General features: G+C 44.4%; 2 protein-coding genes across 2 annotated transcripts in view; one reads left to right on the forward strand and one right to left on the reverse strand.

Annotated features, from left to right (window-relative positions):
* Positions 1–1,847: 1,847 nt before the first annotated feature.
* LOC116353956 (calcium-binding protein 2-like) lies at positions 1,848–8,624 on the forward strand. The gene is made up of 8 exons (XM_031791837.1): positions 1,848–1,972; positions 2,177–2,275; positions 2,979–3,114; positions 4,090–4,120; positions 4,467–4,610; positions 5,673–5,782; positions 6,804–6,951; positions 8,395–8,624. Exons 2-8 carry the CDS (start codon positions 2,178–2,180, stop codon positions 8,421–8,423), a joined length of 696 nt encoding a protein of 231 aa, XP_031647697.1. The 5' UTR covers positions 1,848–1,972; position 2,177; the 3' UTR covers positions 8,424–8,624.
* Positions 8,625–10,828: 2,204 nt separating this feature from the next.
* Positions 10,829–14,493, reverse strand: part of LOC109906326 (tudor domain-containing protein 7B) — a 37,245-nt gene continuing 33,580 nt past the window's right edge. The window contains exon 19 of the mRNA XM_020503974.2: positions 10,829–13,531. Within this exon, the coding sequence (XP_020359563.1) occupies positions 13,311–13,531 (221 nt within the window). The 3' untranslated portion in view covers positions 10,829–13,310. The remainder of the gene's footprint in view (positions 13,532–14,493) is intronic.

Consider the following 14,493-nt stretch of genomic DNA (forward strand, 5'->3'; position numbering starts at 1 on the left):
TCAAAAGTAGTGCACTACATAGGGAATAGGGTGCCATTTCTCTAATCAAAAGTAGTGCACTATGTAGGGAATAGGGTGCCATTTCTCTAATCAAAAGTAGTGCACTATGTAGAGAACAGGGTGCTATTTGGGACTAAGCCTTTACTTCTGCCTGTCTTCCCTCCACAGGTATTTAGTATCCAGGAGCATGACCAGGAGTCCGACGGGGCCCAATGCCTCTACTCCGTACCCAACGACCCTGAGGTGAACCTGGGCGGCACCTCCAGTGTCCCGACCACCTCCATGCTCTTCCTCCACCGCGTGTCCATCCTGCAGGACCTCACTGAGGCACCAGAAGACCAGGGCTCCCAGGCTTACCAGTGTGGCTTGTGTTGGCTGCCCCTCCCCAGCCTTGCTGCCCACCTCCTGGTCAGCTGGACATACAGCACAGGCTGTAACCGCCTCTACAGTGACATGATCAGACTGAATCCGTCTCCTCCTCCTCCATTGGTATCTGAGGAGCCATCGCCATCCTCACCCAGCCCAGTCCACAATGACCAGTGGGACCAGGAGGCTGATAGGGCCCGTCGTCTCAACCCTGTCCACTACGACCTTGAGGCCAAACTGGGATCGAGGCGAGGCGGGTACACTGACCACCTCCAGGCCCACTTCGTCTGCCAGGTCTGTGTGTTTCGTGAATATAAGCACATGACAAATCTCAGTTTTTTACTGTAACATATGGACAATAAAGTTGTATTGTATTGAAGGTCTCCAATGAGGGCTCTGAGGGCTACCAGGGCTCTGAGGGCTACCAGGGCTACCAGGTCTCTGAGGGCTACCAGGTCTCTGAGGGCTACCAGGTCTCTGAGGGCTACCAGGGCTCTGAGGGCTACCAGGTCTCTGAGGGCTACCAGGGCTCTCAGGGCTACCAGGGCTCTGAGGGCTACCAGGACTCTGAGGGCTACCAGGACTCTGAGGGCTACCAGGGCTCTGAGGGCTACCAGGTCTCTGAGGGCTACCAGGGCTCTGAGGGCTGCCAGGGCTCTGAGGGCTACCAGGACTCTGAGGGCTGCCAGGGCTCTGAGGGCTACCAGGACTCTGAGGGCTACCAGGGCTCTGAGGGCTCTGAGGGCTGCCAGGGCTCTGAGGGCTGCCAGGACTCTGAGGGCTGCCAGGGCTCTGAGGGCTCAGGACTACCAGTGTGCCCTGTGTCAGCTGCCCTTTTTTGGTTCTGGTGTGTTTTGCAGTTCGCTTTTGACTTGGTATATACTTAAGCATAAATATTGTCTATGCAGGGTTGGGGTCAATTCCATTTCAAGTCAGTCAATTCAGGAACAAACTGAAATGCCAATTCTGTTTCCAATTTTTTTCTCATAGAAGGCAATGAGGTAAATTGGAATTGATGTCGGAATTTCCGTTTATTTCCTGTATTGACTGAATTGAAAAGGAATTGACCCCAACCCTGCATCTACACTAGGTAAACACCAACTGAAAGAGGACTGTCAGATTAAAGGTTACCACACAGCCTATTCATGTGAATCCTATCTTACCTTTTTATTCATCAATTCATTTGCTCTGCATTTGATGAATTGAAATACAATTTCAATTAAACATCATTCATCTTTGTGCCTTTGAAAATGTGCACTGCTTCACTAAATAAATGAGTTGTATCCGTCACACGCACACGTGCACACTCACACACGCACACACACACACACCTTGTGACAATGTGTGCGTGAGTGTGTGTATGACAGAGCCACAGTCAATCACACTCTGTCACGCGTGTTGTTTCGTTATCTGACCCAGACACATTTAGCCAGGTAATCACATGATAATACTCTTTGACGGATGGACTGAGGGAGGGAGGGAAGGAAGGAGGGATGAAGGAGAGGAGAGCAAGAGGACCCAATCCTGTCATTCACATTACTGAAGGAGAAAGACTGCATCTCCTATTTCTTTCTTTAGTTTTTGGTTTTGTACCGGACAGCTGAAGGTAAGGACAACGCAGATCAATTATCAGTTTGAACTCTTTGCACAAAATAGAAGGTGAGATTGGTTGATGACCTACTCGTTGACTGTGTATCCTTAAAGTAGGTGACACCTCTTTTCCCTCAGTGTGATTGGCTAGACTTGAATAGAATTCATGTTTTTTTTGTGAGTGTGTGACAACTGAGTAACTTTCCACATTTTTCTCCAGTATGTCTAAGACCCCATCCACCACGTCTGCAGCCTCTGTAACCTCGGCAACGTCTGCAGCCTCTGTAACCTCGGCAACGTCTGCAGCCTCTACAGACAGGTAAGTACATCTGAGACAGGAGAATTCACAGCAGGGAACGACAGTGGGAATGTTGGGCAACAATAAAGTTATTGAGAGACATTGGAACCACACTGATATGTTGCCTGCGGCTGACAAAGTGGTTGTGATACACCTGATGTTTTTGGCCCAAAATCATTTCAAGTGGTGTCTTCACCACGATACCTGGATCGTTTTTTGTTTTGTTTTGTTGTTGCAGAAAATATCTCTGTTTTTATCACAACTCTTGTACCAAATGCGTTTCACTTCAGCTGTAAAACTTGAATGTGTACGCGGGGCCATTGAGTGATGACCTTATTTCTATGCATTCACCCCATTGTGATTATGTTAAGTCAAGGTGGTAAGATGGTAAGTAAGTATCCTTGCACCAGCATTGGCATGTGTGAGCAAGAATGGCTCACAGAACGGCCATCTCCTGTTTCTGTAACGTGAGGCAGCTTGATGAACAAGTACACCACCTGGAGTGGACATGACGCTAGTCTATCGCAGAGCATTACCCCCAATCTATCCGCTTAATGCTGAGTGCCAAGCAGAGACGCATTGTCTCCCATTTTTACAGTCTTTTAGTGTTACTCCCAACCTTCCAATCTCAGGGTTGGACACTCTAACCACAAGGCCACTGAGCCGGTAAGATAGCGCTTGTCAATGTCTCTAATATGAACCCCTGTGTTCTCTTGGCTCCTAGCAAAGGTGGTAAATCCTCCCAGAAGTCCTCAGCCTCGGGTTCGGAGTCGGCTCCCAAGAAGGTGTCTAAGAAAGAGCAGAAGAGACAGGACATGGAGAAGATACACACCACCCTGCTCTGCAGCGTGTTTGGAGCGGTATACACACAGCTACTTTACCCTTTGACCCCTAACCCATAATCTTGACCTATAACCCCACACCACTTAGTGAGCGACATGCTAGGCTAACAGCAGGCTGGTGTTTGGTGGGGAGTGAAAAGTCAGGGAAGCTGCTATTTTAGCTGAGCTTCTGATCTTTGCATGCCGATGTATGTGAGTGCGTGCCTGCTTATCTGCCAGCATGCTACATCCGTGCCTTCCTGTGTGTATGACTGTGTGTGTGTGTGTGTGTGTGTGTGTGGGGGTAGTAATGATCCTTTAAGTTACACACACAGAGTAGTTATCCTCTCACCACTCATTAGGATTAAGGCTAGAAGATGCTGGAAGAGCATCGAACAAAAGGGGAAAGTTATACGGTTATTTTAATAATGTTTAGACCAATTGATGTGTGCATGTTTTATGTTTTATGTTTTCTGAACAATTGCTGTTGTCCTACTTTGAAATGTTTCTTGACATTGTGAAACTTAACCCGGGGACATCGATTAAGATAAGAAGAATTCAAATCAGAACTTAAAACTAGATCGTATTGAGCATGCAGTGTGAGCATGTAGGCTGTGCGTATCAACACAACACGTCACACACGTGTGAACGAGGTTGAATGTTTTCCCAGAGAAACAGGATGGAACTCTTAATGATTTAATCCACCATGAGAAGGAAACGTCCTTAACTGTACCTGTCCCCAATCCCTCACTAATTTACCTCACTACAGTACCAGAATGATCTCCTCTTACACAACAGTCTAAATCTAAAATTTCCTGTCCTAAACTTCCAGCCATAAGCATCTGTTTTTGTCCCAACGTCTTCAAGGTTGCCCTTATCCACATTGTAGTACATGGGGATCTTCTGCAAGTCATGCGCTATAATATTACACAAAATGTAAGCCTGGTTGAAGTATTGTCAGACAGTGTTGTTTCTCCCTCTCTAAAACACCTCTCCCCTGCTGTCTTCCTTTAGGAGAGAGAGTTGGCTCAAGCTGAGTTGGATGGTGAGTCTTCTTAGCACAGTGATGTTGCATATACAGTAGAACTCTTTATTTCAAGTACGTTGACCATTAGCACCACTCAATACATTGAGCTCGTATTACTCAAGTTAGGATTAAGCCAGATATTATTTGTAAAAGGGGGGAAGCTTTGAGTCATCCATAGAAATAGCATGACTAGAATGCCCCTCAGACCACAGAACTTTGACAGTACTGTCAGGGGTAGAATCAATATGGCCGTCAGCCCAGCCATCACAGAATGTTGACTTAAATGGGAATGTTCTTTCTAGTAATTCGACTTCCATGGTGTCATCATCACCTTCTGACCTCTAACATTTGACGTTTGGAGCAGAGCTGGACTTTGCCTTCAAGGAGTTTGACTACGACTGCGACGGCTACCTGAACTACAAGGACGTGGCAGAGTGCATGAGGACCATGGGCTATATGCCCACTGAGATGGAGCTTCTGGAAATAGTACAACAGATTAAGATGAGGAGTGAGTGTCTTATAACTGTTATATAGCTGTTTTAGATCTGTTATAACCTGTTACAGACCCATTACAGATATGTTGTAACCTGTTATAGACCCATTACAGACCCATTACAGACCCGTTACAGACCTGTTACAGATCTGTTATAACCTGTTACAGATCTGTTATAACCTGTTACAGATCTGTTGTAACCTGTTACAGACCTGCTATAACCTGTTACAGACCTGTTACAGATCTGTTATAACCTGTTACAGACCTGCTATAACCTGTTACAGACCTGTTACAGATCTGTTATAACCTGTTACAGACCTGCTATAACCTGTTATAACCTGTTACAGATCTGTTGTAACCTGTTACAGACCTGCTATAACCTGTTATAGACCTGGTATAACCTGTTACAGACCTGTTACAGATCTGTTACAGATCTGTTATAACCTGTTACAGACCCATTACAGATCTGTTGTAACCTGTTATAGACCCATTACAGACCCGTTACAGACCTGTTATAGACCTGTTTTAACCAGTTATAGACCTGTTACAAACCTGTTATAGACTTGTTACAGTACTGTTATAACATGTTACAGACCTGTTATAGACCCGTTACAGACCTGTTACAGACCTGTTACAGGCCTGTTTTAACCTGTTACAGACCTGTTTTAACCTGTTACAGACCTGTTATAAATCTGTTATAGACCTGTTATAAATCTGTTATAGACCTGTTATAAATCTGTTACAGACCTGTTATAAATCTGTTACAGACCTGTTATAACCTGTAACAGACCTGTTATAACCTGTTATAGATCTGTTACAGACCTGTTATAGCCTGTTATAGACCTTTTATAACCTGTTATAGACCTGTTACAGACCCGTTATAGTTCTGCTGGAGATCAAAATGAGGATTGTGTGATATGACTGCTGAAGAGGGAGAAAGAGAGATGGAGAAAGACAGAGAGGAGAACAGATACAGACTCATGTCAATGTACTGACATGACTGACATGACTGTTGATTGGTGTGTTGGTCCAGTCCCTATCTGTGTCCTGATTGTTGATTGGTATGTTTCTCTGCAGTGGGTGGTCTGATGGACTTTGATGACTTCTGTGAGCTAATGGGTCCCAGGATAATGGGGGAGACTGTTGACATGCTGGGGCTGAAGGAGCTCAGATCAGCCTTCTCTCAGGTAAGAGATTGAGATTGGAACCAAAGGAAACTACAAATAAAAACACAGGCATTATAACTCAAACGTTCATCCTCCAGCGTTTACATCCTTGCATGATTGAGCTGACCTACTCTTTCTCAAATTCAGATTCATCCCTCAACCAATATTAACTCACCTGTTTACTTACTCACCCCCATCCTCTCATCCTCAACATCCTCTCCTCACTTCTCCTCATTCCTCCTCACTCCTCCTCTCACCCCTCCTCACCTCTCCCCTCACTTCTCCTCATTCCTCCTCACCTCTCCTCACTCCTCCTCTCACCCCTCCTCTCCTCACCTCTCCCCTCACTTCTCCTCATTCCTCCTCACCTCTCCTCACTCCTCCTCTCACCCCTCCTCTCCTCACCTCTCCCCTCACTTCTCCTCATTCCTCCTCACCTCTCCTCACTCCTCCTCTCACCCCTCCTCTCCTCACCTCTCCCCTCACTTCTCCTCATTCCTCCTCACTCGTCCTCTCACCCCTCCTCACCTCTCCCCTCACTTCTCCTCATTCCTCCTCACTCCTCCTCTCACCCCTCCTCACCTCTCCCCTCACTTCTCCTCATTCCTCCTCACTCCTCCTCTCACCCCTCCTCACCTCTCCCCTCACTTCTCCTCATTCCTCCTCACTCCTCCTCTCACCCCTCCTCACCTCTCCCCTCACTTCTCCTCATTCCTCCTCACCTCTCCTCACTCCTCCTCTCACCCCTCCTCACCTCTCTCCCCTCACTTCTCCTCATTCCTCCTCACTCCTCCTCTCACCCCTCCTCACCTCTCTCCCCTCACTTCTCCTCATTCCTCCTCACTCCTCCTCTCACCCCTCCTCACCTCTCCCCTCACTTCTCCTCATTCCTCCTCACCTCTCCTCACTCCTCCTCTCACCCCTCCTCACCTCTCTCCCCTCACTTCTCCTCATTCCTCCTCACTCCTCCTCTCACCCCTCCTTGCCTCTCCTCTCACCCCTCCTCACCTCACCCCTCTCCCCTCCTCACCTCTCCTCTCAGTTTGACCAAGACTGTGATGGGAAAATCAGTCAGGATGAGATGAAGGAAGCGGTGAAGTGTTTTCTGGGGGAGAAACTGAAGAAAGGAGAGCTGGAAGATATCCTCAAGGAGATTGACATCAATGGAGATGGAAGCGTCGACTTTGATGGTGAGGAGATAATTGTGCACACACACAGAGGTGGAGGAAATACTCAAAAAACATTCAGGATACACACACAAAAGTACGATCACTTACAGTTCCAGTCAAAAGTTTGGATACACATACTCATTCAAGGGTTTTTCTTTATTTTTACTATTTTCTACATTGTAGAATAATAGTGAAGACATCAAAAATATGGAATCATGTAGTAACCAAAAAAGTGTTAAATAAATCCAAATATATTTTAGATTTTAGATTCTTCAAAGTAGCCACCCTTTGCCTTGAATGTCACTCTTGGCATTCTCTCAACCAGCTTCACCTGGGATGCTTTTCCAACAGTCTGCTGAGCACTCGTTGGCTGCTTTTCCTTCACTCTGCGGTCCAACTCATCCCAAACCATCTCATTTGGGTTGAGGCCAAGTGATTGTGGAGGCCAGGTCATCTGATGCAGCACTCCATCACTCTCCTTCTTGGTCAAATAGCCCTTACACAGCATGGAGGTGTGTTGCGTCATGGTCCTGTTGAAAAATAAATGATAGTCTCACAAAGCGCAAACCGGATGGGATATAGCTGCAGAATGCTGCGGTAGCCATGTTGGTTAAGTGTGCCTTGAAATGTAAATACATCACAGACAGGGTCACCAGCAAAGCACCCCCATTCGACTATGAATATCTGATTCACACAGTCTCCTCTGAACAGTTGTTGTTGAAATGTGTCTGTTACTTGAACTCTGTGAAGCATTTATTTGGGCTGCAATTTCTGAGGCTGGTAACTCTAATGAACTTATCCTTTGCAGCAGAGGTAAGTCTGGGTCTTCCTTTCCTGTGGTGTTCCTCATGAGAGCCAGTTTCATCATAGAGCTTGATGGTTTTTACGACTGCACTTGAAGAAATTGTCTGGATTGCCTGACCTTCATGTCTTAAAGTAATGATGGAGACATGAAGGTCAGTCATTTCTCTTTGCTTATTTGAGCTGTTCTTGCCATAATATGGACTTTTACCAAACAGGGCTATCTTCTGTATACCACCCCCTACCTTGTCACAACACAGCTGATTGGCTCAAACACATTAAGAAGGAAAGAAATTCCACAAATTAACTTTTAAGAAGGCACACCTGTTAATTGAAGTACATTCCAGGTGACAACCCCATGAAGCTGGTTGAGAGAATGCCAAGTGTGTGCAAAGCTGTGATCAAGGTGAAGGGTGGCTACTAATCTCAAATATATGTTGATTTGTTTAATACTTTTTTTGGGTTACTACATGATTCGATGTGTGTTATTTCCTAGTATTGATGTCTTCACTATTATTCCAGAATGTATAAAATAGTAAAAATAAAGAAAATTCCTTGAATGAGTAGGTGTGTCCAAACCTTTGACTGGTACACACACACAACATTCTCAGTGGTGGCCAAACATGTTGTGGCCTTTCTAATTTCCCCTCTCTTGCCTCCCAGAGTTCGTCATGATTCTGTCCATTCGATAAGCGCTGGAAGACCTGAGAGGACGCTATATCGTTTTAATGAATCTTGTTAGACTAAGACGAGATAACATTGCATGTGTGCATCTGTGTGTACTACTACACATGTACTACCATTTAAACGTTTGGGGTCACTTAGAAATGTACTTGTTTTTGAAAGAAAAGCATTTTTTTGTCCATTAAAATAACATGAAATTGATCAGAAATAGAGTGTAGACATTGTTGATGTTGTAAATGACTATTGTAGTTGGAAACGGCAGATTTTTAATGGAATATCTACATAGGCATACAAAGGCCCACTGTCCGCAACCATCACTCCTGTGTCCCAATGGCACATTGTGTTAGCTAATCCAAGTTTGTCATTTTAAAAGGCTAATTGATCATTAGAAAAACCTTTTGTAATTATGTTAGCACAGCTGAAAACTGTTGTTCTGATTAAAGAAGCAATACAATTGGCCTTCTTTAGACTAGTTGAGTATCTGGAGCATCAGCATTTGTGGATTCAATTACAGGCACAGAATCGCCAGAAACAATAACTTTCATCTGAAACTCGTCAGTCTATTCTTGTTCTGAGAAATGAATGCCATTACATGCGAGAAATTTCCAAGAAACTGAAGATCTCGTACAACGCTGTGGACTACTACCTTCACAGAACAGCACAAACTGACTCTAACCAGAATAGAAAGAGGAGTGGGAGGCCCCGGTGCACAACTGAGCAAGAGGACAAGTACATTAGAGTGTCTAGTTTGAGAAACAGATCCCTCCCAAGTCCTCAACTGGCAGCTTCATTAAATAGTACCCACAAAACACCAGTCTCAACGTCAACAGTGAAGAGGTGACTCCGGGATGCTAGCCTTCTAGGCAGAGTTGCAAAGAAAAAGACATATCCAGACTGGCCAATAAAAAGAAAAGATTAAGATGGGCAAAAGAACACAGACACTGGACTGAGGAACTGAGACTGGTGTTTTACGGGTACTATTTAATGAATCTGCTAGTTGAGGACTTGAGGTGTCTGTTTCTCAACCTAGACACTAATGTACTTGTCCTCATGCTCAGTTGTGCACCGTGGCCTCCCACTCTTTCTATTCTGGTTAGAGTCAGTTTGCGCTGTTCTGGGAAGGGATTAGTACACAGCATTGTACAAGATATTCAGTTTCATGGCAATTTCTCACATGAAATAGCCTTCATTTCTCAGAACAAGAATAGACTGACGAGTTTCAAAATAAAGTTATTTGTTTCTGGCCATTTTGATCCTGTAATCAAACCCACAAATGCTGATGCTCCAGATACTCAACTAGTTTAAAGAAGGCCAATTGTATTGCTTCTTTAACCAGAACAGCAGTTTTCAGCTGTGCCAACATAATTGCAAAAGGGTTTTCTAATGATCGATTGGCCTTTTAAAATAATACAAGATCATATCCATGCCTAATGATGTAATGTGTATATCAGATCTAAGAATGAGATGTACTCCTCCCCATCCTCTCTTCTCTTCTCACCACTCCTGCTCCCCATCCTCTGTTCCTCCCAACCTCTCCTGCCCCCATCCTCTGTTCCTCCCAACCTCTCCTGCTCCCCATCCTCTGTTCCTCCCAACCTCTCCTGCCCCATCCTCTCTTCCTCCCAACCTCTCCTGCCCCCATCCTCTCTTCCTCCCAACCTCTCCTGCTCCCCATCCTCTGTTCCTCCCAACCTCTCTTGCCCCCCATCCTCTGTTCCTCCCAACCTCTCCTGTTCCCCATCCTCTGTTCCTCCCAACCTCTCCTGCTCCCCATCCTCTGTTCCTCCCAACCTCTCCTGCCCCATCCTCTCTTCCTCCCAACCTCTCCTGTTCCCCATCCTCTGTTCCTCCCAACCTCTCCTGTTCCCCATCCTCTGTTCCTCCCAACCTCTCCTGTTCCCCATCCTCTGTTCCTCCCAACCTTCCCTGCTCCCCATCCTCTGTTCCTCCCAACCTCTCCTGTTCCCCATCCTCTGTTCCTCCCAACCTCCCCTGCTCCCCATCCTCTGTTCCTCCCAACCTCTCCTGCTCCCCATCCTCTGTTCCTCCCAACCCCTCCTGTTCCCCATCCTCTGTTCCTCCCAACCTCTCCTGTTCCCCATCCTCTGTTCCTCCCAACCTCTCCTGTTCCCCATCCTCTGTTCCTCCCAACCTCTCCTGCTCCCCATCCTCTGTTCCTCCCAACCTCTCCTGTTCCCCATCCTCTGTTCCTCCCAACCTCTCCTGTTCCCCATCCTCTGTTCCTCCCAACCTCTCCTGCTCCCCATCCTCTGTTCCTCCCAACCTCTCCTGCTCCCCATCCTCTGTTCCTCCCAACCTCTCCTGCTCCCCATCCTGTGTTCCTCCCAACCTCTCCTGTTCTCTCCTCTATACCCAGTCCCTGAGAAAAGACATGAAGGTGTGCACATTGGGAAAGAGTAGGAACTTTAATGTATTTGGGTTATTTATCTATTTATTGACACTGATGTGATATGACATGTAGATAAGTTACCATATTGCTATTTTAATAAAGAATTTGAATTTCATTATGAGTGACAACTACAGACAAAAAAAGTTACGTTTTCTTTCTGTCTCGGTATGAACTTAACTTCTGCAAACAACTTGGCAACGTTGACCATTTAACATTATTTCTAAAACGTTTTACATATTGTATGCAGTCAACCTCAAGTCTAAATGTCAACGAAAATTAAACCAATACCCTTAAAGGAATAGTTCAGCGATTTGACATATTTTTGTCTCCTCCCCATGAAAAGCTGTGTATTTTAACAAAACCAAAGTGTGGATTAGTCATTCCTTGTCTGTAGACTGATTTCAAAGTTAGGAAGAAAATATCTAAATATGTAAAAATGGCTGAATGACCCCTTAACGCCAAGTAGATATTCTGTTCTCAGCTAAACTCCAGCCAAACCATCACTCCCAACGGTAATTCAACAATTCAGCAATATTTCCAACATATCGTGCAGTACTAGCCTAATATTGTAACAAACTAGAGTTTTTCTCAGTTCACATGGCCAGAAAAAAACCTTGGCCCCTAAGGATATCTGCAGAAAGTCTTGTCGTCTGGCACAAATTCAACACTTGAAAAATAAATAAATGAAATCGCACTTTTATTTTTTCCCCAACCGATCTAAGTCACATGAGCGGGAAATAGAAATAACAATGGCTTCTTTGCATCATCAACTGACTAGAGGCAATATATTTTTAGAGAGACAGTTCAGCGATTTTACCTTCAAAGCAGTCTATGGACCAAAAGATTGGCTGAACTATCCCTTTAAGTATGTTTTGTAAACCCTCATGACGTCAGACTGAAGTGTACAGGTCTCGGTAAAGGCCTTCATACTGGAACTGTCTTAATTAACAACAGTCTTTGATAAGTTGAGTTACAGTGCATTCGGAAAGTAATCAGACACCTTGACTTTTTACACATTTTGTTACGCTACAGCCTTAGTTTTTCCCCCTTATCAGTCTGTCATTATATATTATAATGTGTAAAGCAAAAACAGGTTTAGAAATGTTTGCACATTTATAAAAAATACAAAACTGAAATATCACATTTACATCAGTATTCAGACCCTTTACTCAGTACTTTGTTGAAGCACCGTCAGCAGTGATTACAGCCTCAAGTCTCCTTGGGTATGACGCTACAAGCTTGACACAACTGTATGGGGAGTTTTTCCCATTCCTCTCAAGCTCGGTCAGGTTGGATGGGGAGCATCGCTGCACAGCTATTTTCAGATCTCTCCAGAGATGTTTGATCGGGTTTAAGTCCGGGCTCTGGCTGGGCCACTCAAGGACATTCAGAGACTTGTCCCAAAGCCACTCCTGCTTTGTCTTGGTTGTGTGCTTAGGGTCATTGTCATCAAGGATCTCTCTGTACTTTGCTCCGTTCATCTTTCCCTCAACCCTGACTAGATTCTCAGTGCCTGCTGCTGAAAAACATCCCCACAGCATGATGCTGCCACACTTCACCGTAGGGATGGTGCCAGTTTTTCTCCAGACGTGATGCTTGCCATTCAGGCCAAAAAGAGTTCAACCTTGGTTTCATCAGACCAGGGAATCTTGTTTCTCATAATGTGAGAGTCCTTTAGGTGCCTTTTGGCAAACTCCAAGTGGGCTGTCATGTGCCTTTTACTGAGGAGTGCCTTCCGTCTGGCCACCCTACCATAAAGGCCTGATTGGTTGAGTGCTGCAGAGATGGAAATAAGGCATTTCGTTTTTTTATTTTTAATAAATTAGCAAACATTTATAAAAAGCTGTTTTCGCTTTGTCATTCTCGGGTATTGTGTGAAAATGGCTGAGAAAAATATATAAATGTAATACATTTTAGAATAAGGTTGTAATGTAACAAAATGTGGAAAAAGTCAAGGTGTCTGAATAGTTTGAATGCACTGTAAATACTTCTTGTGCGTTGATTGTTAATGCAGCTTATGTATCACATACATATTTATTGAGTCAAGAAAACAAAAGTACAATATGAGCGAAGGCGTCAGGAAACCCATCCCATATCACGGCATTCAACAGACTATGACAACTCCTTTGTGTGGCAAAGCTTTTAGGGAAGTCGGCACGATGGTGATATTATTGAGCTTTTGATCAGAATGCCATCCCATACTGTGAGCGAGTGTGTTTCACTGTGCCCCCCCCCCCCCACTCTCAAGCACAACAAGTCCAAGTCTCCTCTCCTTCCAACTGTCTCCCATTGTAACGGCAACAGTTCTGGTTTCTCATAGCAACATCCGTAGAAAAGTCCAGCATCCAACTACACTTAGATATCCAAAACAAATGTTTATACTTTATTATATATATTTTTTTACATTTGTTTCGAATAGACCTATCTAGTTGTTCCTGCCATAACCAGCACTCTAGATGCAGTGTTGTGCACAGGGTTGATCTAACTACACTTCTTTGGTGAGTTCGTCAGCGAACTCAGCCATGATGTCGTGAACCCAGATGTCCCTCTCCTCCTGCGAGGTGTCAACCAGGAAGACGGTCAACTTCCTGTCCCAGGGGTGATGCGCATCCTGTACTGCCTCCAGCTGGGCCACCAGCGGCTTCTTCTCCACATGGTTCCGGAACAAGATGGAAGCCTCCTCTGACCACTGCCTCAGCTTCACTCCTATTGGCGGAGAAGAAATGTTAGCCAATCAACAAGCTTCATATGAAAAAAGCTATCCTCTGAATTACGTATGAGAAATAGGCAAATAAAAATTGTAATTTCATGAAATGGGAAAAAAAAGTAAATAAAAACATTTATATCATTTATATCACACCAGAGGTGTCAAACTAATTTTGTCCCAGGGGCCGAATTCGATCTTCAACAAGGTCCGGAGGGCCACACTGAACATTTCCTGGTGGTCATAATTAGCAAAACAGATAGTCCTCTATTAATCATTCTGGGTATTTTCTATGTTCCCTGACAGTCTAGGTTTCATTTCAGTCATAATTAGAGAGGTATTTTCTATGTTCCCTGACAGTCTAGGTTTCATTTCAGTCATAATTAGAGAGGTATTTTCTATGTTCCCTGACAGTCTAGGTTTCATTTCAGTCATAATTAGCGAGGGATTTTCTATGTTCCCTGACAGTCTAGGTTTCATTTCAGTGATAATTAGAGAGGTATTTTCTATGTTCCCTGACAGTCTAGGTTTCATTTCAGTGATAATTAGAGAGGTATTTTCTATGTTCCCTGACAGTCTAGGTTTCATTTCAGTCATAATTAGAGAGGTATTTTCTATGTTCCCTGACAGTCTAGGTTTCATTTCAGTCATAATTAGCGAGGGATTTTCTATGTTCCCTGACAGTCTAGGTTTCATTTCAGTGATAATTAGAGAGGTATTTTCTATGTTCCCTGACAGTCTAGGTTTCATTTCAGTGATAATTAGAGAGGTATTTTCTATGTTCCCTGACAGTCTAGGTTTAATTTCAGTGATAATTAGAGAGGTATTTTCTATGTTCCCTGACAGTCTAGGTTTCATTTCAGTCATAATTAGAGAGGTATTTTCTATGTTCCCTGACAGTCTAGGTTTCATTTCAGTCATAATTAGCGAGGTATTTTCTATGTTCCCTGACAGTCTAGGTTTC

The sequence above is a fragment of the Oncorhynchus kisutch genome, linkage group LG16, assembly GCF_002021735.2.
Source record: "Oncorhynchus kisutch isolate 150728-3 linkage group LG16, Okis_V2, whole genome shotgun sequence".
Taxonomy (NCBI): Eukaryota; Metazoa; Chordata; class Actinopteri; order Salmoniformes; family Salmonidae; genus Oncorhynchus; species Oncorhynchus kisutch.

Excerpts from the sequence above, each read along its gene's own strand:
- LOC116353956 (XM_031791837.1), top strand. The coding sequence starts at position 2,178 with ATGTCTAAGACCCCATCCACCACGTCTGCAGCCTCTGTAACCTCGGCA. Across the intron at positions 4,121-4,466 it reads GGCTCAAGCTGAGTTGGATG|AGCTGGACTTTGCCTTCAAG; the intron begins GTGAGTCTTCTT and ends CGTTTGGAGCAG. Across the intron at positions 6,952-8,394 it reads TGGAAGCGTCGACTTTGATG|AGTTCGTCATGATTCTGTCC; the intron begins GTGAGGAGATAA and ends CTTGCCTCCCAG.